This window comes from Podarcis tiliguerta (assembly GCF_965153285.1).
Source record: "Podarcis tiliguerta genome assembly, chromosome: 6".
Taxonomy (NCBI): Eukaryota; Metazoa; Chordata; class Lepidosauria; order Squamata; family Lacertidae; genus Podarcis; species Podarcis tiliguerta.
In genome coordinates this window covers 57,050,896-57,076,063 of record NC_139539.1, presented here as the reverse complement: position 1 = coordinate 57,076,063, position 25,168 = coordinate 57,050,896, and the positions used below count along the sequence as shown (strand labels likewise).

General features: G+C 44.0%; 3 protein-coding genes across 6 annotated transcripts in view; 1 reads left to right on the top strand and 2 right to left on the bottom strand.

The window, feature by feature from the left end:
* C8A (complement C8 alpha chain) overlaps positions 1 to 575 on the bottom strand; it is a 29,117-nt gene extending 28,542 nt beyond the window's left edge. The window contains exon 1 of the mRNA XM_083448081.1: positions 221 to 575. Within this exon, the coding sequence (XP_083304207.1) occupies positions 221 to 336 (116 nt within the window). The 5' untranslated portion in view covers positions 337 to 575. The remainder of the gene's footprint in view (positions 1 to 220) is intronic.
* Positions 576 to 12,519: 11,944 nt separating this feature from the next.
* FYB2 (FYN binding protein 2) overlaps positions 12,520 to 25,168 on the top strand; it is a 35,442-nt gene continuing 22,793 nt past the window's right edge. The window contains exons 1-5 of one of the 4 annotated variants that reach the window (XM_083448058.1): positions 12,520 to 12,655; positions 19,000 to 19,789; positions 21,550 to 21,681; positions 22,317 to 22,350; positions 24,799 to 24,893. In XM_083448058.1, coding sequence (XP_083304184.1) covers positions 12,623 to 12,655; positions 19,000 to 19,789; positions 21,550 to 21,681; positions 22,317 to 22,350; positions 24,799 to 24,893 — 1,084 coding nt within the window. In that variant the 5' untranslated portion in view covers positions 12,520 to 12,622. Of the gene's footprint in view, positions 12,685 to 18,999; positions 19,790 to 21,549; positions 21,682 to 22,316; positions 22,351 to 24,798; positions 24,894 to 25,168 lie in introns of all 4 variants that reach the window. The other 3 variants (XM_083448057.1, XM_083448059.1, XM_083448060.1) reach the window with 3 other exon arrangements.
* PRKAA2 (protein kinase AMP-activated catalytic subunit alpha 2) overlaps positions 17,532 to 25,168 on the bottom strand; it is a 69,756-nt gene continuing 62,119 nt past the window's right edge. The window contains exon 10 of the mRNA XM_083448127.1: positions 17,532 to 17,548. The gene's annotated coding sequence lies outside the window, so the exon portion shown is untranslated. The remainder of the gene's footprint in view (positions 17,549 to 25,168) is intronic.

Sequence of the window (25,168 nt, the reverse complement as noted above, 5' to 3'; positions counted from 1 at the left end):
ATGTATTTAAAAAGGTATAATTATAAGACTTCAAAATGGTTCATGTTTCAGCCCTCTCACCGTATTGTGATGGGACTATTGTATAAATCGTTTTCTGCTAGCTGCTTAAAAGTAATAGGACCCACATGCCTCATTCTCAGTCTGAATTGATGCACTGACCAGATAGACAGCAATTTCTATATGTAAGGCAGTATCTTAAATTACATGGAGATAGACTTACCTCTGGGATGGCAATCCTGTTAGCTTACTGTGTGCTGCAACTGTATCCTGACATGATAGCAGATAAGCTATCAAGAGAATCATAGGAGGAAAAAGCCTACTCAGATGGAACCACATTTTCTTTTAATAAAAACAAATGCTTTTCATTTTTGGTTTGGAAACCTCCAGGTACCTGTTTTGGAGAGTGAGCTTTTTAAAAAAGAAGGTTGCACCCTGAGCTCTCATAGTATTGTGAATCATTAACAAAAGGCCCAGACTATAATCTGAAGGACATCACTATTTTGGAAATAGATTCCCGAACATTGGGCAAAGGGGGAAATTGTTGTTTGCATACTAAAGTCAATGCGAGTGCTATCAGTGGAACTGAACTGAAACCCTCTGAGTCGTCATTAGGCAAAAATGGTTTCCTTTATAGAAAACTCCCTCTTGTTAAGGGAGCCACATTAAAAAATAAAGTTTTGGGTGAATGTGGTTTGGTACTTTTCCAGCAAAAAAAATCTAAAATTCACAAATATGCTTGTGGGGGTCTGAACTGGTGGTGACTGACCAGGAATGACACCTTGGGATTGTAGTATTTTTGAATTCAATTTAAGTTTATTGTTCTAGCCAAAGGCCATGACAAACCCACAGCAACAGTACCAGCCAATAAAACAAGGCAGATCACATACATCCATACTTCCATGATGTAAGAGAGCGGTTACCAGAGATGTTGACAAACTCAAATCCAGCTTGATTTCCAATTAAACCTCCAAATACCACAACAATGTATAGTGATTTTATCTAACTCCTTTCTTCTAATTTCTTTTGCAGCCAGTGCATAGAGGGCTGCTCTCTGTGTTGAAATAAAAAATTTAAGGTCATAAGTGTGTGTGTGTGTGTGTGTTAAATGTTCATAACTGCATATATAAACCACATGTCTGAAACCCCACAGAAAAAGTCCTGAAACCATTTTGTCTCTCCCAAATTGACCTCAAATATTTCTCTGCAAGGTCAAAGGAAAATGGCAAAGCCTCCCCTTTGTCTTTTCGTTCACGAATCCTGTCTTAAGGGTTCGTCTGTGTATGAATAGGGTGAGCCTGTGACCTGCCTCAGGAATTAAGTATTTGTCATTACAAAAGACTGGCCAGGCTCCCCAGGGTATCCAATCAAGTGACCATTAACAGGTAATTTGCCAGACAGGAGATAAACAATGTACTCAAATTTCTGTTGTAGATCACCTTTTCTCTGATGTAGGTATGATGTTTGTGGGGGGTGGTCTTGGGTTACACCCCTTCTGTGATGTATGTATGATTTATGGAGGGGTGGTCTTGGGCTCCAGAGCAAGGAGTTTAAAACGTCTATATAAGGGCAGGCACACCTTGGTTCTGGGTCCTCCTCCTTTCCTGTGTGTGAGGGGAGCACCCTGTTGCAACAGTTCAATAAAGATCAGGCTTACAAGCTGCTTTGCTTCTCAGTATTCTCTGGTTGGCCTCTGTTATTTTCTCCTACCAATGGAGAACCTACAAACGACTCTATAAAGGCTCGTGCGTCCCCTATAAGGGAATAAGGGCAGATTTTTTTTTATTACAGAGTAATGAAGCTATTGCTATCACTCAAAAGAAACGATCATTTCTGCTGGGGTCTGTCTGCTTGCTTGTGTGAACAAAGGTTTCAGAAAGCAATCTCATGGGTAGGGGCAGGCTAACAGGTGACGAGTGATGTCTTCCACCTGAAGATGACTGTGTACAGGACCTTGTCGTAGCAGCCACCCAAGACTGCAGTGGGCGTCACTTGGAAATGCAGCTTTAGTTAAGAGAAAAGGTAAGAGGCGACATGAGTAAGAGATGACAGAGTGGCTAGGAAAACCCAGCCAGATGGGCGGGGTATAAATAATAAAATTATATCTTACTATTATTAGTGATGTTTGTAAAAATTTGCATCACATGGAGCAAGTGGACAGAGAAAAGTTTATTCTCACTCTCTCCTAACATCCCATGGACATCTAATAAAGCTGAAATTTGGAAGATTCGGGACAGGTAAAAGAAAGCACTTCTTAATGCAATGTATAGTTTAACTGTGGAACTCACTGCCACAGGAGGCAGTGATATCAACCAACTAGGATGGCTTTAAAAGAGGATTAGACCAACTCATGGATGATAAAGGTACCAGATGCCGCTAGCCATGATGACTATGTTCTTCCTTCACAGCTGGAGGCAGCAATGCTTTTGAAAAGCAGTTGCAGGAACCCACAGGAGGCGAGAGTGCTCTTGTGTTTGAGTCCTGCTTGCGCGTTTCCCCACAGGCATCTGACTGGACACTGTGAGAACAGGATCCTGGGCTAGATGGGCCATTGGTCTGATCCAGAAGTCTGTTCTTATGCATTCTGCACTCTGTGTGAGGCTAAGAAAAGGAAAAGCAATGTTACCGTCTTTTGCAGATACTAGAGGATTTGTTCTCATTTTTCCCCTTTCTACACTGAGCTTTTAACACACTGAGCACCTCCAGAGGCAGATGTTGCCTTTAACTATCATTAACTACCCTGAGTTGTCCATGTTGGTTAGAAAAATCTGGCTGTATGTAGAAATCAATGCATGCAATCTCTACATATGTATGCTTTGGGAGCTTGGTGGAAGGCAGTAATTGAGTAGCCTGAGCCATACAATTTAACAGTGCCAAGAGATCTGGTGCTAGTAGCATTGCTTCCTTTTCAGTCAGAAGCACTGAACCTCATCCTTGACACAATATCAAATTTACTCTAGCTTAGGCAGCTGGAGGTAGCTGCAGAGAAGAAAGTATAGCTTGATATTTTAATGGCCTTGCATTCTGATTTAGGACACTGCCCAGGTTGGTGCTGTGGGCAGGGGGTACTTTTACACAACATAACTTTCCCAGGCTGTTCTACAGTGGGTGGGCTGATGATCATGTAATCACACAGCTACCCTTGGTACAAACACTAAAGTATTTCATGAGCTTCATAGAATCATAGAATTGGAAGGGATCCTGGGGATCATCTAGTCCAGTGTTTCCCAAACTTGGGTCTCTAGCTGTTCTTGGACTACAGTTCCCATAATCCTTGACCACTAGTCCTGCTAGCTAGCGATGATGGGAGATGTAGTCCAAAAACCACTGGAGACCTAAGTTTGGGAAAGACTGATTTAGTCCAACACCCTGCAATGCAGGAATATGCAGCTATCCCTTACGGGGATCAAACCTGCAACCTTGGCGTTATTAACACCATACTCTAGCCAACTGAGCTATCCAGCTGAGTTACCATTTGGCAAAGTTACCCTTTGGTAAATGGCTGTCTGCTCATGTCATGGGAGCCGCTAACCAAGTATCAGTACAGGTGTCCACTGACTGATTTATTAAAAAGTAGGGTGCGAGGGTCCAGTCTATGTCCACAACATTCCTGTTAAACCAGGAGGCCTGTCCTGTTTAAGCTCAGATGAGTCAGGAATGGAAAGTGATAAGTAAGTTGCTGAGGTTGTCTTTTTTATTCCTTTGCAGTTGAGTCCTGACATTCAAACCGGTTCAGTGCTCAAGCCCTGGTGAAACCTGACTCATATGAAGCCAAGAATGTATTAAAATGCCAGTTTGTTGGCAGTGGATATGGGTCATCCTGCTACAAAAATACAAAATGATTGCACACACCTTTGACTCTTTAAACTAGGCCTCCTTGGACCTCTGCAAAATCACCCACACTTACCACCTGGCAACCCAGGGATTGTCACGCGGGAGAGCTTTGCAAAATGGTGCACTGCATCTTACGGAAGAATTCACTTAGGAAAAACAAAATGTACACAGTACAGGGCCCTAAAGGAAATGGCAATTCATTTTTCCCCCATTGCCTGTCTCAATAAAAGAGTTTCTAGCATCCGAGGCAGAGTGAGTTATTGCTCAGCTCATAACGGCTGTCATGTTTGCCTACTCAGTCACTGCATCACTGGGATCTAAATCTTTGTTTTCTAAAGCAATTTGAGAGAAGAAAGCGGCAACTTAAAATATGAAATTCACCTTTAATTCTATATGCTGAGTGAACCCCAGCCGCTGAGAATCTCTCAAGTCCAAAGCCTGACCGACCTTTAATATAAATGACTGCTTTGCGCAGTCAAATGCCTCCCTTCTCAGCATCTAGAGGTATTATAGAAGCATTATATCCATTTTCCGCCTCCTGATAGCAGCATCAGAAACATACCACATGTGATTAAAGTTATTTGTGGATCTTCTTCTAGAAATAAGGCTGCGGACAGCCTTGTGCAATCAAGCACATCTCCAATTTCAGAGTGCTGGTAGGTAGGTCATTGTAGTGTGTGTGTGTTGCAGGGGGCAGGAGAGGGTTAGAGCGATTTAAGCAGCGGAGCAAATTGCGGGTAAAATATAACAAGTCTCCCCATTGCAAGGTGTTCCATATTGAAAATGATAGTTAAAAGTTATACTTCCACATACGTAGAAGAAAATGAGGAGCTGAACTAGCCTGAAATACTGGTTGGATATCCTGCTATCAATCTGGCTGGCTGGCTGGCACAATGACCTTCAAGAGACTGTCCTCCTAGCTCAGTTTCCCACACCAAATCCAAAAGGCATAAAAAGAATCCATGCATGGTCACAGATCACAAAATTACCCCCATCTCGGAACAGAATGTCATAAAATAAGACCCGTACCTGGATGAAACTTCAGACGTATGAAAGGAACAAAAAGGGAGAAGGGTGCTAATTCTGTCACACTGGACAGAGATCACGAGTCTCGGCACAATCCTGGTAGCCCTCTTACTGCAACCCTTTATTTGCAATAAGCATAAAAGGCAAACAACAGCTTTCAGTGGTAGCCATCAGTCACTAGTGGCACAGCCCTAAAGAGCCTTATAGGATGGAAGGCAAGTGAAACAAATGGACAATGACTGAGATGTGAGGCAGAAGACTTGAAGCTACCTCCAGTGACTCATCAGAAATCTTGCATCCAAATGGCCCAGTTCTAAAAATGAATCCTGAGAACCAAATATCTCTCTCTCTCTCTCTCTCACACACACACACACACACACACACACCACATTCCTTTGCTGTGGTCTGTGGAAATGCAATTCCTTTTGTTCAATGTGTGGATAAATGCTATTAGACAGGACTCATCCAGACTTCCTTTTGCGCTGCACTTTCCAGGTACAGGTTTAAAGCTCTGTGTCTGAGCAGGGTCCCCCCCCCCCATGCTTTCCCTGGGGAAAAAAAAACATGGTTTACCACTGAATTGGAGCAAGTGGCGATCCATGGAAAACTCATTTGCCATTTGCTCCGATGTAGTGGTAAAACACGAGTTTTCGCAGGGAAAGCACCAGTACTATCCTCTATCTATCTATCTATCTATCTATCTATCTATCTATCTATCATCTCACTCAGACACACAGCTTTAAAGCTCAGACCTGTGCCTAGAAACAGAGTACAAAAGGAAGTCTGGATGAGCCCATCGTTATGTCATAAGAACACAGGAAGCCACCTTATATACTACATCAAACTCTTCATCCCTATAGTCCACATGGTCTACATTGACTGCCAAGGGCTCCCCAGATCCTAAGGCAGGGGTCATTTCTGGCACCTACTGCCCAATCCTTTCAGCTGGAAATGCCAGGAATTGAAACTTGGACCTTCTGCATGCACAACACGTGCTCTACAGCAGAGCAACGGACCCTTTCTCATGACCACAACTACCCATGTAACTGGGTGCTTCCACATGCTAGGCATGTTAGGCACACACCTAATATTGTTCTCATTTGCAGGTTGACACTCTTGATTGACCTGGGCTGTGAAACTAAATGGTAAAACAACGTCAAACTGCAGGAGAGATAGCTATTAAAAGTGGTGCGGGGAGAAGGGTCCTGCTTTTTTACCTCCCGTGGTCTATAGAGTATACTGGCACCTTTAGTGAGACCTTTAGTTATCGGGTAGCAGAGTTGGGACTGTACCTTGAACCCATCAGGAGACATTGCTAATCTGAACAGACAATACGAGGCTGGATGAATCAGTGGTATGACTCATCAGAAGTTGCATTCCATTATGGAGAGTGGTATGACTCAGGAGAAGCCAGATTCAGATGCTTTCTTTGCCTCTCCCCTCTGGCCTGTTCAGGAGACAAGAGAGGAAATAAAACCAGGATATTTAGGATTTGAGGTGCCTATTAGAAAAATTGTGGGGTGGCTCAAGTTGGTTGAGATTGTCCTGGACAAACTTGGGAAAGGTTGTTATCTCAAGGACAGCCCCATCTATGGACACAGCGAGTGGCATATCAGAAGCATTTGGTCAGACATAGGGGAAATTCAGTGCAACCGACAGCCCAGAAAACACTTTCCCATTTGTTTTGGTTTTTTCATTGTCCTGTTTGGCTAGAGCTCTCTTAAAAATTGCTGAGGGGAAAAATAATAGATGTGCAATAAATTTTATTGGTCTGGCAAATAATTTATAAGTTGGCCCAGTAAAAGTTTTCATTACCCACCTTGTCTGTGTTTAACTTAAGGATCAATAAGTGCTGCGGATATTCTCTCCCCCCCCCCCTTCCTTCCTCAAATGCTGGAGGAATTACATCAAAGAAACCCAATATGGGTATTGCTAGCTTAGCTCACCCTCTAGTGGAGATTTGCAGCCAAACCCTTTTCAGACAACAATTTGAACATGACTGGCCATACCAAACTGGGATGAAAGACACTTGCGGAAGGTTGGTGGAAAGCTGCAAGTGGGTCATAGGAGCCTGGTCTGCAATCCTGTGCCCCCTTCGGCAGCCATTCCCACTGAGCTCAATGAAACTTTAATTCAATAAAATATGCATATGATTAGACTGTAAAGGCCCTTCCACACACAAAAAATAAAACAGTTCTTGCTTCAACGAGGTTTGTTATGTCCACATAAAATTTACATTCAACAAAACACTCATTCACTTGGTTTATTTATTGAGGGAACTCATAAAACTGCTTGATCAAAAGAAATTCGCCAAGCTGTGTGCAGATAGCATTATAAATAAATGAATGAAATGGCTAAAATACCTAAACCAATTAAATACAAATATGCCTAAAACCATCATTTATCACTAAAAGCAAAGGTAGAATCAATAAGACATTGAGACAAAGGCAAGTAACAAAATTAAACATCTGGATAGGCTTGCTGGAACAGACAGGTTTTCAGCAGGTGTCTAAAACAGAGCAAGCAAACAAAAGGTGGCATGTTCAATTCCTGGCATCTCCAGGTGGGGCTAGAAATGTTCCACACCTGAAGCCTTGGAGAGCCACTGCAGTCAGTGTAGACAATGCTAAAGGAGATGGGACAATGGTCTAACTTGGTATAAAACAGCTGGAGGGGTAACAGAGTGCCACCACACTCGCCCTGTGTTCCTAGGATAAATCCAGGTGGATCTGTAATGCTTGTCTCAAAATAAAAGCAAATACTGCAAGAGCACATCCCTTTCTCCAGTTAGGATTAAAGTGTTCCTCATCTCATTCCCCAGATCAAATTATATATTGTGGGCTTTTGCCACTCTCATGAGATCACTGTGTTTCAGGAATGACATTGATTGCTATTTTCAAAGGAGCGCACAGCCTTGCTGGATCTTGTAGTAAAGCTCTCTTCCATTATGAGTCAGGCCTCAACAAGCTGATAAGTCAGTTTAGGAGTCCTTCCATAAAGAAAGTGGACAGAGCCATAGTTCAGCAGCAAACCATCTCAGAAGGTCCCAAGTATCATCTCCAGGTACGGCTGGAAATGTCCCCTGTTTGAAATGCTGGAGAGCAGCTGACAGTCAGGGTAGACAATCTTGAGCCAGATGAGCCAACAGTCTGACTCAGTGTGAGGCAACTTCCTATGCTACTCCCTTCCTTGAAGTATGGGTCCTACTTTCCTTCCTTGACATTTCACGTTCATTTCCTTGACATTTCAAGGTTGGATTGCTTTGAATGTGTGTTGAGGGCTGGGCCATTCCAGTGGGGGGGGGGGAGAGAATGTTTTAGAGAGTGGGGTTGATTTAAAAAACCCAATCCTCCTGTCAGAATAGGAATACCCCCCCCCCCAGTTTAGGAAATTCCATCATTCTTCAGCAGAGTTTCTTTTCTTTCACAAAGTAAGCAGCTCATGTATATGTCAAACAAAGCTTCAGTAATAATAAAACATCGTAACACAATAACATACTGTCTGAGAGAAACTAAAACAGCATGAGGCAAGAATGGCAGTTGGCCTCTCTAACTGAACTTAACTGAATACCCAAAGGGAGGGGCCAATTCCAGAGCACAACACAAAAGCCCCGCCTACCAGATGCCAGGCATTCTACTATTCAAATTAGGCCCCAGTGTTTTTCTAAGAGAGAATAGGTCTGTTTTTCAGAGAGAAGCAGAGCTGCAATCAGGTGATGAACCAGCTCCAGAATTACAGACTAAAGTAACAAATGACTTTCCATGGCTGGGTTTCACACTTCAAAGAGTTGGGCATCAGCACTATGAAATAAACTGCACAGCTCAGGTGATGATGAAACATACTGTTGCACACCACCCTAATCTCCAAGCAGTGCAAGATTCCAGGGGTTCCAGGCACTTACCCAGAATTCAGTTTCCTGGGAACAAGGGACAGTGGAGACTGTGATGTCTTTATGATATATGGTTTATTTACACATATATACAACCTAAATCTGTGATGGAAGGACTCACAGCATTAACACCCCAAGAGGGTCTTGCTTCTCTGATAGCCACAGCCTTGGATTCAAGAAGAAAACAAGCATGGTTCTCATGCCCTGACCTCTTCCAATGGCCTACTTGCAGTTCAGCTCACACAAACAACTCAGCTCTGGTTATTGTCACTACCAGCCAGGTGAGGGAGGGGGGCCATCCATGGCCCTCCAGCACAAAGCAACTTCTTTTCTTTAGACTAATGACCCATACACTAGGGCCCATTAACTAGAAGCTTGCCTGGCTACTTCAACAATGGGATCCTCCATTAGATTTTAACCTTTGCTGGATCCAGAAATTAGAAGGAGTTTAGACCTCCCCCCACAAAAAACCCTTCACACTCTATAGTTTCACTTCCCTTTCCCCAGTACAAGTGTGATTGTGAAAACTCATTCTCAGATTTGCTGAATTCACAGCCCTGTGCTTATAAACAATTATCCACTAGAGAGATATAAAGTAATTGCTATGTCCTGTCCTGGGAAAAGAAAGTGATAGGTCAGATTCTAAGAAGCAGCTCACTAAAGAGCAGAAATGAGCAGCTTAATAGATATTTTTTTAATAAGGCACCCTTCAGTGTACAAAGTGCTTTACAGTTCTATATTTATTTACCCTTCCAATAATAACCCAGAAATGACTGTATGGAACCCGACTCTGGGTCTCCCATTGTCCTGGCTCCCACTTTCAGACACAGGCTCCCGACTCAAGGATTCCCAAAGGCTTTATTCCAAAAGTCAGCACACAGTTCAAATACAGACCAAGATACAGGTTGCACAGCCTATATACGGTAGTTCAGAAGCAAGGTTCTAAGATATGCCACTAGGAGTAAGCTAAGGTGTTGACTCCACACCTGACACGCCCACTTTGCTCACCTTTAGAAGAGTGGGATAGGCACAGTCATTCACGTGATTCTCATCTCGAGAAATGGAGCTGATCAAGAAGGCAGGCACTCCTGCAAATAGCATGGGCTGGGTTGTGTTGGTGCATCCAACAGTGGGTCATGGGAGGTGGGACCTGGGTCTGCTAGACCAGCTCAGTGTTCTACTCAGGCTCCTGCACTTTCTCAGTTGCCAGGGCAACCTAACTCTCAGGAGGCAGGGTGATGATTTGCTTGCACAATCCTCCCTCCTCTTCTGGAACTTTCTTCAGCAGCAGGGAGGCGATATTTCCAAGCACACTGCTCTGACCTCCCCACCCCTCAGCCATCTCATCCCATTCCTCCTCTTCCCTTGCCAGGATAGACCTTGCTTGCTTGCTGCCTCAGGACTCATGACACACATAACCAAACTTTGCTCTCTACCCACAACACCACACTGTGAAGTGTTGGGGGAGGGCTGTGTGTGGGAAGGAACGTACCGATCTCTGTTACCTGGCAATAAAAGCACAGCTCTTTTGCTCTGGGGAAGTGTCTCTTCCCATATCTTAACTTTGCATTTAGGCTTCAGGAAACCTGGTTGTACGGCGAGATTTATAGCAGAGAAAGCACTGCTTGTATGATGAAAGATGATAGCTGTCCCTCCTCAGGCTTACTGCTGGTAAAGAGGAAGAGAATGGCATTTAAAAAGACAGCCGCACATCAAGGGTCAGGGTAAGGATGGGATGTTGACTTGGGGCTGAGTTATACATTGCTGCCACGTCGAGGCTGCTTTAAATTGCTCCATGTGGTAATTGTCAGCACGTGGTCTGCCATACACAAAACAAGGAAGGCGATTTTCACCCCAGGCATTCTTATCCCCCCCCCACCACCACCACAATAAAAGAACCTGGGACAATGTAGAAAAAACTGCCCATTCTCCTTGCATACAGAGTGGCTTAAAAGTCCCTGCACTTGGAAGCTATAATGCAGGGATGGGAAATTTGTGGCCCTCCAGGTGTTGCGGATTACAACTGCCATCATACCTGGCCACAGACTATGCTGGTTGGGGCTGATGGGAGATTATTTAATTTCCATAAATCTTATTATATTTAAAATATCTCCAAGCGGTGTACAGAAAACCGAAGCAACAACTGACAACTTACAAAAATTCGCAGTTACATTTAAAAATGCTGCATGAATACAAAGCTACTAATCTATATAAATCTATATAAATTCATTTTCCTTCTGACACACCCTCCCTCCTGGCCTCTGGATTCTCACCCAGGGTCCAAACAAACTCTCAGCTCACCCACAAAAGTCTCGCAATGAGAAGAGTTCCTGGAAATAACGGCCATCGCCCTAGTCTCTCGCTGTGGACTTGCTTTTTATGAGCAGGTCCAAGGCAGATGGTTCTTCCTAAGTCTGCCCTCAGCTATGTCCCATTCAGCTGCACTCTCCACATCCAGTTCCAAGTACAGCAAGTATGCAGAGTTTCCCAAGGGGTCCAAAGGGAGGGATAAGGGCCCCCCTCCATTCATAGTCCATCCCTCTTCATCTGGAAAGCTACAGGTTGGTTCCCCATTCCTGCTGCAATGCATAAACCAGCCTAGCCAACATTCATTCTTATCCTTTAATATACAGTGGTACCCCGTGTTAAGAACTTAATTCGTTCCGGAGGTCTGTTCTTAACCTGAAACTGTTCTTAACCTGAGGTACCACTTTAGCTAACGGGGCCTCCCGCTGCCACAGCGTGATTTCTGTTCTCATCCTGAAGCAAAATTCTTAACTTGAGGTACTATTTCTGAGTCAGCGGAGTCTGTAACCTGAAGCGTATGTAACCTGAGGTACCACTGTACCTGTTAAATTATGTTAAGGATAGGTTTGTATCCTATTTTCCCGCTCAAACTGCTTGCTTCTTTCACACCTTTTCCTTTTTATCATTACTTCTTTTTCATCTAACTGATTTCCTCTCTTCTCTCCTTCCTTTCTATCCCCAGTGGCTATAATTAGTTTTTTTTAATTGAATTTATTTTGTATCTCTTTAATGTCTTACAATGACTTCTCTGGCCTTTCCCCCTCCAAGTATGAAGACCTCTCTCCCTGAACGTTTCTGTCTCCCAGCCATCTTTTCTCAACATGGGGAGGGTCCCTGGTGCTGACAGCGGTCCAACAAAAAAATAAAAATATCTATGGCTACATCAAGGCGGGGGCATGTAAGTGAGGAGACACTTCAGAGGCTTTGGAACTGAGGCCCACATGAAAGTAGCCCATGCCCACCCCCCATTTCAGAGAAGCTGCACTGAATTTTGTGTGAGTGTTTAGTTTGATTTCTTGCATCTCCACAGAGAGAAATGTAACCCAAATGACACCCAAATTATTGGCATAATTTATTTAGTTACAGAATCTGGGCTACGTGAGTGCAAAACTAGTTTACACAGCTGTGTGTATAGTGTGATTTCTGTTCCGAAATGCACAGCCTGCTCTGTACAGCCTTTCCCTCAAAATTCAAGGTCGTGCAGCCACAACCCACAATGACTGTAGCATACCTTTGTTAGACTAACAGTTCTCCAAAGACTGACATTTCCTCCATGGGCATGCCTGGTTCTTGTGCAACAAATGGGGAGATCTGTTTGCAGGTGAAGCAAGTCTGCCTTCTCTCTCTCTCTCTCTCCCTCTCTCTCTCTCTCTCTCTCTCACACACACACACACACACACACAGTGGGTTGGGTTAGGGAGGAGCCACGTCCTTCAGCTCAGGTGTGATCCTTCTGCATATGCTCCACCTTAAGCCCACTGGCTCTTGCTGCAGGTTCACTCTGAGCTGCCAGGAAGGAAGTTCCTTAAACTCCTCTGCTCTGGGAGCAGACTACTCACACGCTCAAAAATGGGCTGCAACACTGAGCCACGTCAGAAGGAGGTATGAAAGCGAGAGAAAACATGGAAATGGTAACTACAAATGCTGCTCTGCTGCTTTTTTATGTGTCTTTCTGGGGCATTGCCTCTGTTTGCTGTTCAAACAGTTCTTTGGCTTATCTTGTAACGTGGTGTGTAGCTCTACATGGATCACTGCAAAGAACAGGGAGCCGGTTCAACGCTGGGGGAGGTTACCTGATAGGGAGGCATAAATGCTTTCAGGATTTAGCTCCCTATTATTACTTTTGCTGGAAACTTGTTGTGCTGGTCTTGTGGGGCTAAGTTCCACCCCACCCTGTCCAGAGAAAAGAGCAACTTTTTGGCGATATCACGGTTGTGCTATAGTGATATGGGGATGTTCAGGGTTAAAAACCAAGGCAGGGGGACATCTGTGTCCTTAGTTGCCATCAGCCCCAGTCAGCATGGCCCGTGGGTCAGGTTTGATGGGAGTTGTAGTGCGGGAACCACTGGAGGTTCCCAATCAGTGCCTTAACCTGGCCACAAATGCGCCTCTTTACTTTCTAGTGTTAGGGTTGAAACCTTCTGAGGGAAACATGGGGTGCACAAAGTGCAGGCTGATATCTTGATGAAAGGTCGTAGTTCTCACATGCCTGAGACTACCTGAAGTGCTTATAAAAGGGTGGCCGAGTGCAGCATGAGGCTGCCCCTTTCAGTAGTGTGTGTAAAAGAGAGAGACTGACTGACACACAGAGCAAAACTATCCCTGTTGAACTCTTTCTTCTGCACAGCTCTGCATTGCAGGAGCCCAGTCTTCCTCCTGTCTGTTTTAGTTCTATTTCTTGGTTTTTCCAATCTCCATGTTTCTGCAGCAGTTTGCAATTTGTTTCTTTATCTTAAAATCCTCATGGAAATTCTTCTGCATTTTAGTACACATTTTTCCTAGTAAGTCCACTTTGTGCGCAGTTTTGACTAATGCACACATCTTTGCAAGCAATTTCTCCTAATATTATGCATTTTTGGTAATGTAATTCATTTTTATGCACCCTTTCCCCCTTATCATATGCATTTTTTGTAAGCATTGGTTGGATGGAGAAGTGCGTTGTAACCTTCAGAGGAGCGTGAATTTCAAAGGGTTTCAGCTGGGTTTCAGCTTCGGAAACTATAAGTTTGATAAATCTGGCTTTAAATGTGTCTAAATTGAACTTTTCCCCCATCCTTATTTCTTGATGCCTCCTTTTAAACCCTTTGGGCGGAGGGGGGGGGGGGGCAGAACATAACCTTTAATGATTCTTTGTAACCATTGAACCATTTGTAAGCACCATAGTCCCTTTCTTATTTTAAGAGTTTGGGCTGCAATCCTTAATCTACTCACTGAGAAGTACACTGAACACAGTTGGATTTACTGCTGGGTAAATATGCCTAGGTTTGTACTGCTACACTAACAGCCCCCATGCACTCTTCTCTTCTCCCTCCCAAAGTCGTTCTAGTGTCTTTGATTTGGCTATGAAACTACCTGGCGAACCTCTTTCCATTTTAGTCTTTTGAGAAACTGTGGGTGGATTTGCAGAAAAAACTTGCCTGAGTTTATACTTTCTGGATGTCATCAAACTTGATTGATGGTACCTGGAGCATGTGGCAAAATTCCAGCAATTGTGGCTGCTGGGGGTCAGAGTACTGTCTTGAGTAAACAAATGATATCTGCAGAATGTTCCTGTTGAGATTTACAAAGCCAATCAGTTCCATAAATAGGAACCATAAGAGATTCCTGTAAATGGCTCTTTGTGGAACTGGCGGATTACAGTCTTGTGCAAAGTATTTTTTAAAAAAACAAAAACTGGGGAAGCTGATTTGTATCCTCCAAATAGTATCTGGTATGCCCATCCCACCATGAAGCTCACTGAGCAAACTTGAGCAAATCTCACCTACCTCACAGGGTTGCATATTGAGCATAATATAGATCTGGGCAGGCAGGGGTAGGGGTGGGGATGGGGGTGAGCTGCATGCTGCCTAGGCCTCATGGAAGGATGTGTTAAGAGCTGTTGCAAATGGAATCCCTGATCTGCATCCTTGATTGTGCAGAGTCAAAATTAATGCTCTCCACCACAAGTTTCAAAGAGTTTTTCTGCAGTCTTACACCAGTTACAAAACAAACACTGCAAAATACAAAGTAACACATTGCTCTTAAACTAGCAATACAGTCCAGTCTTCCTAAAGACCTTAACTTTCCTCTCTCTATTCCCAGAGAGAAATCCTGTACAAGTAACCTGCTTGCTCCAGATCACTGAGCTCCTGCTGCTGCAGGTTTCTATTGTCTGCTAAGAAGCTGAGTTCTCAGGTGCTCCAGAGATTAGTCATCACTTAGCTGGAACAGAAATTTCTAGTGTCTTCTTCCGCATTTCCTAGATGCTGCCTAATGCAAACCTCTTTTTTATTTCCGTGCATACGACCATCACATTTTATGCTCATTAAAGTTACATTGTTAAAAGGAAAAATGAGATTAAAATGTAATAAATAATCTGGGAACTCATTCCACAGCATACAAACCCAGCATTGAGTCCTTCATGCCTTTTAGAGCTGAAGTGGCAAGTTTATTGCTGTACAGACTTTTCCCCTCTTACGTATAAACCGGGGACAGTGATCTGCCTGAGTGACATAGCCTATGCCGCATAGGAGCCAACTTCTAGGGGTCGAGGTCCCTTTGGCCCCCCCCCCCAATTGATGGGCATTGACATTCAGATGGTGTGCATGTGCCACATATTTTGATAGATTATGCCGGGTGGGGCTTCCCTCCCCCAATTTTATTCAAGTTGGCATCCCTGCTGAGTGGTGATCTTCAAACTTGACTTAAGCACTTGGCTTTTTAAATGTTGGTAGTCCTGTTAATAAGAGGGACGTGGGTGGCATTGTGGGTTAAACCACAGAGCCTAGGACTTGCTGATCAGAAGGTCAGCGGTTTGAATCCCCGCAACGGGGTGAGCTCCTGTTGCTCTGTCCCTGCTCCTGCCAACCTAGCAGTTCAAAAGTATGTCAAAGTGCAAGTAGATAAATAGGTACTGCTCCGGCGGGAAGGTAAACAGTGTTTCCATGCGCTGCTCTGGTTCTCCAGAAGCAGCTTAGTCATGCTGGCCACATAACCCGGAAGCTGTATGCCGGCTCCCTTGGCCAATAAAGCGAGATGAGCGCTGCAACCCCAGAGTCGGTCACGACTGGACCTAATGGTCAGGGGTCCCTTTACCTTTACCTTTAGCCCTGTTAATAGTTTCTACTTCCTGCTCTCTTCCCTTTCTTTCTAGGTGAGTTGTGGTTACAGCTGGTCAAGTGATCTGCTAGGAGCACACCACAGCACAACATTCAACCTCACAGCCACCCCCAATTATTTAATTCATTATTCCATTTCTTTGCAAGCCAGCTTTAATGCTAAACAAGATGCCCCCAGACTTCTCAAGGCCTATTGTGTTCTCTCTCCCTCCCTCCCTCATCTGTAATATGAAAACACAGGGAGAGAAATGAGTTAATGTTGGTTAGTGGATTTCAGTAGTGCCCAAATGGTAGATTGGCAGCTAATTTCACCCTTTTCATCATCAGCAGGCTCTGTGTTAAAAACCAAACCACACTTTGAGAGTCAGGTTATGTACACACCATACCTTTAAATCACATCCTGCTCTGCTCTGGGACCTGTACTTCACAGAGCTACAATTTGCAGCAACTACAGTTTGCAGCCTTCTTTGGGGGGTGAGTATGTGGGTTAGTTCAGCAGCTGCATGGGGCTCAGCAAACTGAGCCTCAGTGTTGGCAGAATCCCTAGTTTACTCTCTGTGCTACTCTCCACCCAGGCAGAAATAACTGGTAAATGATAAGTTGGAACAAATGGACTGAGAATGTCAAGGGCTCGGGTAGAACAGGACATTTTCAATGTTAAAATAATTAAATGGAACAGAGCAAAAACATCTGTCCTTGTTGTAAGTAAAAATAGTGAACTGAGGGAGAATTGGAAACTTGAGCTTAAACTGCTACCGGTGGTAATATGTCCACATTATGGAAACAGTCAAGCACTTAATGCTTCTGGCATTCAGGGGCGAAGTACCCCAGCGAGCTCATGGATGCACTGCCTGGGAAAGCAAGAGCACCTGTGTTGCCCTTTCAGAAACAGGAAGAGCTCTCCAGGATTCAACTCTACGTTTTCAGCTGTGCTTTTAATGCATAATAAAATCACAAAGCAATTGTTACTTTAAAAAAAGAAGAAGCTTATCTCTAGTTAGGGGGTGGCAACCTGGCAAAGGTTTAATCTTTCATGGTGGCTTCTCTCTGCAGCTCTGATGAGGAATTCGGCAATAAAAGAAGCACCTGGTTTGCAGTAAAGCACCGTAAACAGTGCTGTGCATTTGAGCAGATCTTAAAGTCCGCCTGCAGATATTGCACCCATGCTGAAGAAACAATGGCATTTATTTTGGCTTGGCTTCCATTGGTTGTAGTCATAACTCAGTGTGAAGTTTTGGATGAAGATCAGAGGGGTTTTGGTCTGTCTTTTCCTTTACGGAAATGTTAATTGCATATACATTCCAGACTGGGCTTGGGCATAGTACTGAGTTGTATCATACAGCTGGCTGCTCCAGTACAATCGGAGCAATTGAAACATCTCCTAGGTGCTTTGCATCATGCTGTGTAATGTGAAAATAATAGCGTTGACTAAAAGGGGTTATTCAGGAGAAACTGTTTTGTATTTAATAAGTTGGATGCAATTACGCAAAATTCAATAAAATCTCAGGACAAGGCTCTGCTGTGTTGCCTTCTCATTAAAGGCATCTGTGTCTCTTTTTCAGCATAATGGCGCTTCTGTCCAAGGTTGTCTTGTTTCACCTAATTTTCTGATCCAACAAGCTGTTGCAGGCGAGCACAGTTCTTTGCACAAGGCTGATCTGCATGGCTGCTGTTCCTCCTGCCGAGCAAGCACATTCAGATTTTTATAAGGCAGCTCACAATATACAGGTAGCTCCAAAAAGAGAGCGAGTAAGAAATGGCCACATTTCATGAACTGTGGAATTTGACATCCAGTGCCTAGTTTCTGAGGCTCCCAAAGTGTGCTGCAAAATTTTAGATATGGGTGGGGTCACTATAGAGTAAACACTGTAGATGACGACGATCCTATATTGTCAGATTTGTATATGGAAGAGAAGGCTATTGTAATCTCACCCATATCCTACAACTGTAAGTTTCCTTCAAGCAAATGGTGTCCTGATGCAATCTAGTTGCAGAGTCTGGGGTATTGGGTGGGCTTGGGGGTTAGTTGGAGCAGGGGAGGGAAGGATTTGTTCTCAATCAGTTATCTGAATACACCTTCACATCTGGCGAGTAGAAATGTGGTGGTCTTTCTTCCCCTTCCCTGAGCTGCTTAGTTCCAGGCCCAGGTGCAGTGGATCCACTGGGGTGGGCGTGCACACAAGGAAGGCACAAGAAACCAGTATTGGCATCAAATAAGGGGACACCTTTAATTGATTACAGATTGTTGATGGATAGCAGGGGTTGGCCATTGTCAGAGGTCACCCTATGATGTGCACTATTCCGAGAAATCACCTCTGGTCACTGGCTGGGGATGCTAAGCCCCTGAGATGGGCATCTGGACATGAAGCACCCCCCAAATTCTAGGAAGCTTTGGTCCAATCTCATCCCACAGACATAGCTTCCTTGTGAAGTTGTCAGTACCCCAGCAGTGCCCATCCCTCACAGTGTCCTGTGCTCCTCTTTTGGGGGGGAAGCATCTGGGTCCATTTAAATTCCCCACACTGTCCCTGTGTGATGGAACCAGATGCTTGGCAATGAGTTGGACAGATATGTCTAAATCTATTTTGTGTCATTTTCAGTAGCAGTCAGTCCTATGTCAGTTTGTCCTATTTTTTGCAGCCTTAAGGAAAGGGGCGGGCATAGAAAAATCTGGATGTAAACTGTATGCATTTTGTGCACACATATCCTATAAAATACATACATTCAATGCATTTTCAGCATAGGGAATATATATTTTATGTGCACTTTTTAGGAGTGCAACTTCAGCACAAAATCCACCATGCATAATCTGGCAGTCATATTCCAATCCACAAGCGCATTTGGGAAAATTAAATAAGGCCAGCCTACTGTGAAAAGAGGACGAACCCAATTCCTCTCTGTATCTAGTTGTGCACTGTCATCAGGTAAGCTACAAGAGGCCCACTGACATCAGAGGGGCCCCATCAGAATATACTTTTCACACGAACCTCCTCTATCCTGAATCCAGACTTGATTGCATAACCATCTCTCCCAGTACTACACCAGTCTGGGTTCTTTCTCAATTTGGTTTAGAACTGCTTTGTTAAAAATATTATTAATAGTTGTCTCTTGTATTCTTGGCTATTTTAGGAAAGAGCTGGAGACTTCCGAGCACTTCGAGCAAAATTTCAGAATGATTCCAGTTTTTCCAGTGCATTGCTCCAGCCTGTAAAGAATCTTCCTGCAGAACCGCCCCCTCGGCAAAATATTGATGGCAGTCCCGCATCCCATCCTAAACCCAAACCATTGTGCCGACGACAAATTCCAGATCCTGAGCAAAAGACAGCGCCCTTCAGTTATTTATCTCAGAAGTCTGAAATAGTACAAATCAAGCCTGTCGTGCTACCAAGGGCCCGGCTTCATGAATTGCGCGAAGTCAGGAAGAATGAAGACAGAAAAAGCAAAGACATTACGGAGACAGTTTGTGCAAGAGTTGTACTGGTGGAAGATTCACCAAAGCAACGTCCGGCATCTTATCATTGCCTTCAAGACACTGCACCGGCAAGCAATTCTTTCCGCAATACTCTGAACATCTGGGAAAGTGGTTTGTTGCAGAGTGACAAAAAGGGCTCCGAGACCCCTCCTCAGCGTTCCAACAGAACAACGTCTCTTCCCCAGCCCAAAACTGTGAACGTTACTGTCACTCCTGAGGTTCCAGCAAAAGCAGCTGAAAATGAGCAAGCAGTAGTGCTTTCTGCACCAAGCACCCCTTCTCGCTTACAGGTCGAACCTGTTCCATTTCCCACGGTCTCGCCACCTGTTCCACCAAGAAATCATGCAAGCTCAGAGACACTGGCCCACGGTGCCATTAAAGTTGCTGATTCCCCCCAAGACGCTAATGACTTAGACAGGCCAAGCAAGACCTTGCAATGCTCAAATGGTAAGCCATGTTACCTGACTGTATTTTGTAGCCCTAAGTCAGTAGTGGGCAACAATACTTTTGTGTTAAATAACTTTCCTATGATGTTTCTAGTATCTAGCTAAAAGCCAGCCAGTTCAGGATAATGTGAGTAGGTTTTATATGCTTCCTAGACTTTCAGAACAGAACATGAAATGCACATGGGTAGTTCCTACATTGTTTTGAGCAAAAAATACCCTCGCCGCTTAATTTTTCAGAAGGTGTGGCATGAAGAAGGGTAGTTGTCCAGCTGTGTTGTTTCAAAAAAAACTCTGGAGAAATGTTTAAAATGTATTTTTGATCAATCTTCACAACTGGAGAGGGTTTGCAGTAAAATAAACTGAGACGCTGCTAGGTTATTTTAATCAGTAGCCCCTCTTATAATTGCACAATAAGGGCAATGATAAGTGACCTCTTTCTTCCTCCTAATAATCAACTTGTACTTGCAGGCACTGTGTAAACAATTGGCAATCTGAATGCATTCCTTATTTCTGCAATTTGACCGGTTTCCTGAAGTGAATGTACCTAGCTGCTAATCAATGTCCATTCTTTATAAATATTAACACTTGTCTGCTGTCATGGTAACTTTGGAGTAGACGTTTTGGGCCAGACCAGTACTTGGGAGTCCAAAATTGAGGCTGAAACTAATCTTTGCATTGCCTTTTTGCTAATTGAAGAAGAAGAAAAAACCTCCAGCCAGGAAGCTTCTGGTTTGACATGCTGTCTTTACAAAATCCAGGACCAATGCCAACTACGAAAAACATCTTTTTTCTTTCTTTACTGGAACAAGCTGCCTTACAGGAACTTAGCATTCAGCAGCTGTTTTGCCAACTTACAATGAATTGCAGGTGACTAATAAGATAAGGTGTGTGTGTGTTCCAGGATGCTGCTCTGGCTAACCTTTTTGTGCACTTTGCCAGCTTTGTACCATGCCAAAGGGCTCTTCCTATTAGTCATGAGTGCAGTTTAAATTGTTGCTATGTGACAGAAAGGTATATTTGCCAATATGCACAGGTTTCCTTTTCTGACGGCTTTGACATGTAGAGCAAGGTGGTCCACAGAGACCCCCAGGAAGCCTATTACTTACACAGCCCTACTCTATTGGACTCCTATAGGTCAGTGAATGACAAACTCTGTAATTACTCTTGCCTACTGGGTTACAACTCTGCCAAGCATGCTCTGACAGGTGGGAAGGAAACCATTAAAGGAAAAGGAAGTTCAGGCTTGTGGTTAGAATCCCTGTAGCTAGGTAAATTTTTCCTTTCTTTCTCAAAAGAGCAATTAATTTTGTGAATGCCGTGTCTTGCATCCAGGTTGTCGGTTCCCCCACTTGAGAAAAATAATAATAATCCAATATCTGCTGTGTGTGCACCTAGGCAATCAAGAACCCATTTCGACAGCCAAAGTGTCAAAGTATGTCAATTCCATCATTTGGAAAGGGGCAATTGTATCTGCCAAAACTTGAAGAAAGGAACATTATGATTTTCGTTTGGTCTGTTTCACTCGGTGCTTTTTTTCTGGGGGGTATGCAGGGGAACACATACCCCTAAACATTTTATGAATCTAAGTTTGACCTCATTGAGGGGCAGTATTTCAATATGAGTAGGGAAAAGAGAGTACCCCTAAACATTTTTTTTTAGAAGAAGAAGAAAAAAGCACTAGCTTCACCCACTGCAAAATTCCAGCATGGAAGTTCATTCTCCCTACCAAAGCATTAATATGCTTTCTTCCCTCTGTTACAGAAAGATGGCATGAGGCTGAAAAAATTCCAAAGCCCAAACCACTTCCTTCCATTATTTCACTTGGTCCTCCTCCAAAGAAACCACCAAGGCCTCCAAACGTCGACCTTGTTCCCTTCCAGAAGAACATTCCAGGTAAGGCATTCTACGTTTGGATTTTAGGCATTGTTAAAGCAATGGCTCGTGGTTGCTGACAAGAAATTGAGATAATTTCCAGCCCAGAACAGGAAGGAGCACTTATCTCAAATGTAAGTCTTGGTGACCAAGAGTGGCCCAGGGAGTGTCGGAATCTCGACCGAGCTGGTAAAGCTCATCTTCCGGAATCGCACTCTGACGTGATTAATGACCTGAGCCTTTGATGAGGCTTCCAGGCACGTTTCCATTATGCAGAGAATCAAAGCAGCACGCGGCATCCTCTCTCTGTGTACATGGGTGGGCGGGCTACTTTGAGCAAGAAGAGGCATGGTTTTTGTGTACATGCATCCCATCCCTTGGTGGCCCTTGGTGGGAGTCAACCTAACCTACCCCTAGGTATGCTCTTGGGGACAAACGGAAGTGTAGACCAGCTCAAAGTCTGGATTCAATCCTGTCCATTTACTGCCTGGGTTGTCTTCTCCACTGCAACAGGCTTGTTTGAATTCAACGTCTTCTGGGACTCTTGCTAGGATCAAGGAATGGAACCACCAGGACACTACATCACTAAATTTCACTCTGGCATACTGTGTGGTTGCAGTTATTGTTTCCTTTACATTACAAAAATTTGTTTTCAGATGCTGTGGATGACGCCTACATGACTCCTGAAACGTAAGTGCACCTCTCTTTATATTGCCTGAAAATCTAGACTCTTAAGCAGGTCACGCGGTCTCTTAGAACTTGCTTGGAAGTTTCTGGGAACCATGGCGCTCTAGATGTTGTTAGACTCCAACTTCCAGCAGCTCCAGTCTGTGTGATCAGTGATCAGGGGTGGTGGGAGTTGTAGTCCAACCGCATCAGAAAGGCCACAGTTTCCCCATCCCTGTTTCAAGAAAGAATCACTAACTCTCTGGAAACCAGGAATGCTAGATGTTTCATATTCAAAACCAAATAGCTAACACAGGAATCTGGCAAAAGAGACTTCATTTCATGTACTTTCTTTACTTTTCCTATTACAAGACTACAGACCCAGTTCTGCCTCATTCTCTTTTACATCTAGCTGTCTTTTGCTGGTACTCCTTTGAACCTGTGGTGAACATAAACGTATGTCTCTGTGCAGCGATGTACTTGCTTTTCCTCCCTCTTTAAAGAGATCTGCTCCCACACAGTGTTTTCCCTATCTCTTCCTTCTCTCTGGCTTGACATTTCTGAAGTTAGAAGCTTTGAGGCCTGTTCCTGTAAACACACACAAGCTAGTTTAATCCGCAGGTGCTGAGCACTAACTTTTATTGTTATCGCTGGCTGTCAGCAGGCGAGAGTTTTGATTGCATTTGCTAATGTTTAGGCAGCAAGCGTGGGCTTAAGCTGCATAAGTTGTTGTCTGGTGGCCTTTGTTTAGACAGCCTTTCGAGAACGGCTTGTGTTTTTGGACCTTTCTCTCTGTGTGTATGTGTGTCTTGGATATCTGGTGCTGTGGGGAGCAGATAAAATGTGCCAAAAGTAAATCTATACTGCTTATATCAGTTCGGCAAGATGTGTAAGCTGGTGAATAAACTGGGGCATTGACTGCAGTGACATCTTGCAGCTTTGCTGAGGTTGGAGAGATGTGCATCAACTTAGCCGGACTAAGCTCGGAGGAAAGACAAGTACCCAAGACCTAATGGTTGCATTCACACACCACACATTGCTTCTCTGTACAGTGGTACTTCTGGATACATGCACCTCCGCTTGCGTATCCTTCAAGATGCGAATGCGGCAAACCCGGAAGTATTTTCCCGGGTTTCGCAGCATGTGAATGCGCATAAGCAGTCCCTCTGGTTGTGGAAACCTCAGGATCCAACCGGAGCTCCAGAACGGATCCCGTCTGCAGCCGGAGGTATCACTGTATAGGATCCTGGGAACTGTAGCCTATGCCCCACAAAGCTGCAATTCCCAGCACCCTTAACAAAATGCTGTTCCTAGGGTTCTTTGGAGAATGGTGTGGACTTTAAATGTAAGACATATATGCAAAGGTGCTGGGATGAGTGGACATTAGTCCCAGGCAAGTTGCCATTTAGCAACTGGTTCAGTTTCCATAGAAGCCTGGTTGTATTAGTTGGGTTAATGTATACATCAGAAACGCTGTCCAGGGCAACAAAAGTATCTTTTAAAAAAGACAAATGTTGAATGTAAGATTGCAAGCATCCCTGGCATCTGGCTGAATATTTGGCAGCTTCTTGTCTTTGGTCCAGCTGACCATCTGCAAACCTAACACTGTAATACTTACACACAACAAGATCATGTTGGCAGTGCTGCTTCATTGATAAACAAGCTGAGCCGCCTGCTTTGGGACCTGTGCACGACACATTTGGCTCTGTCGAGTCCATCTTTTGAGATGATTTATGGAGAAATCAGTCAACAAATGTGCTCCTGGCTTGATGAGATAGAGGCGGGGATTTTTACCCCTTGGGTAGCTGGCAGATTCATTCATTTGCTTGTTTCAGTTTAATAGCATGCTCTTTAAAAATATGCCATTAAATGTGGTTTATTGTTGTTTGTTAGCATTTGTTAACAGTATGTTGGGAAAATAGCCATCAGCAGGAGACAGGAGGTTGACTTGCCCCATTGTCACTGAACCACAGGAGATGCTCCCTAGTCATTGATGTCATCCTGCTTGCACCTTTCATGAAGCAACCCCAGAAACTTCTCTAAGGCTTCCCTTTGCACCAGTTTTCTCTCCAATGCCTTCTGCTGCACTTACCCCTTTCTATGTCCCAACAGTGCTCCAAATGTCTGGCAAACAAAGTTTAGTCTTTATATGCAGGGCTGTATAGGCAGCCAGTAAGTAAGGTCCAGGGCCCAGTCTCTTAATAGATACGTGTTTTAGAAGTTTTTTGCGGTGTTGTGCATGCAGTTCTTAATATTTCAGAACTTACAGGGCAGTCATCCACTGTTGTTACATATTCTCTCTCTCTCTCTCAAGCTAAACTTGTATGGTTCTGGTCAGCATCTGGATAGGAACTTTAAAGTCTGTCACTCTGTGTCTTTTTGAGGAAGGCACCTCTTCAGAGAGGTTCTAATCCTTTCATCTTCCCCAAGAGAGTCTCCAAAACAATGCTTACCCCTCCTCATTTCTCTTAGTCCCGAAACAGAAGAACTAGGCACTTATGAAGAAACAATGTCCTACCTGAAGCTGCCAGAAAGTTCCACCAATGCTGCTCAAGAAATTACACATTGTAAGTCTATTAACAGTTGGTATGTGTATGCTATGCATGCTGTGTGGGCAGGCTTGGTACTGATGGTTGGCCAGGTCAGGCACCAGCTGGACCTTGCTGCACTGATATTCCCCATCTTCCTCTTCAAGTTCCCAGATACTTTTAAGGAGTGGGAGGGAGTGCCACTTTTGAATGGGAGCCAAGTTGAGTTCTGATTTGTGGTGGCCATATGCCATTTAAAGTTACTCAAAAGTCATTGCTGCTGCTTCTTCTTCTTCTTCTTCTTCTTCTTCTTC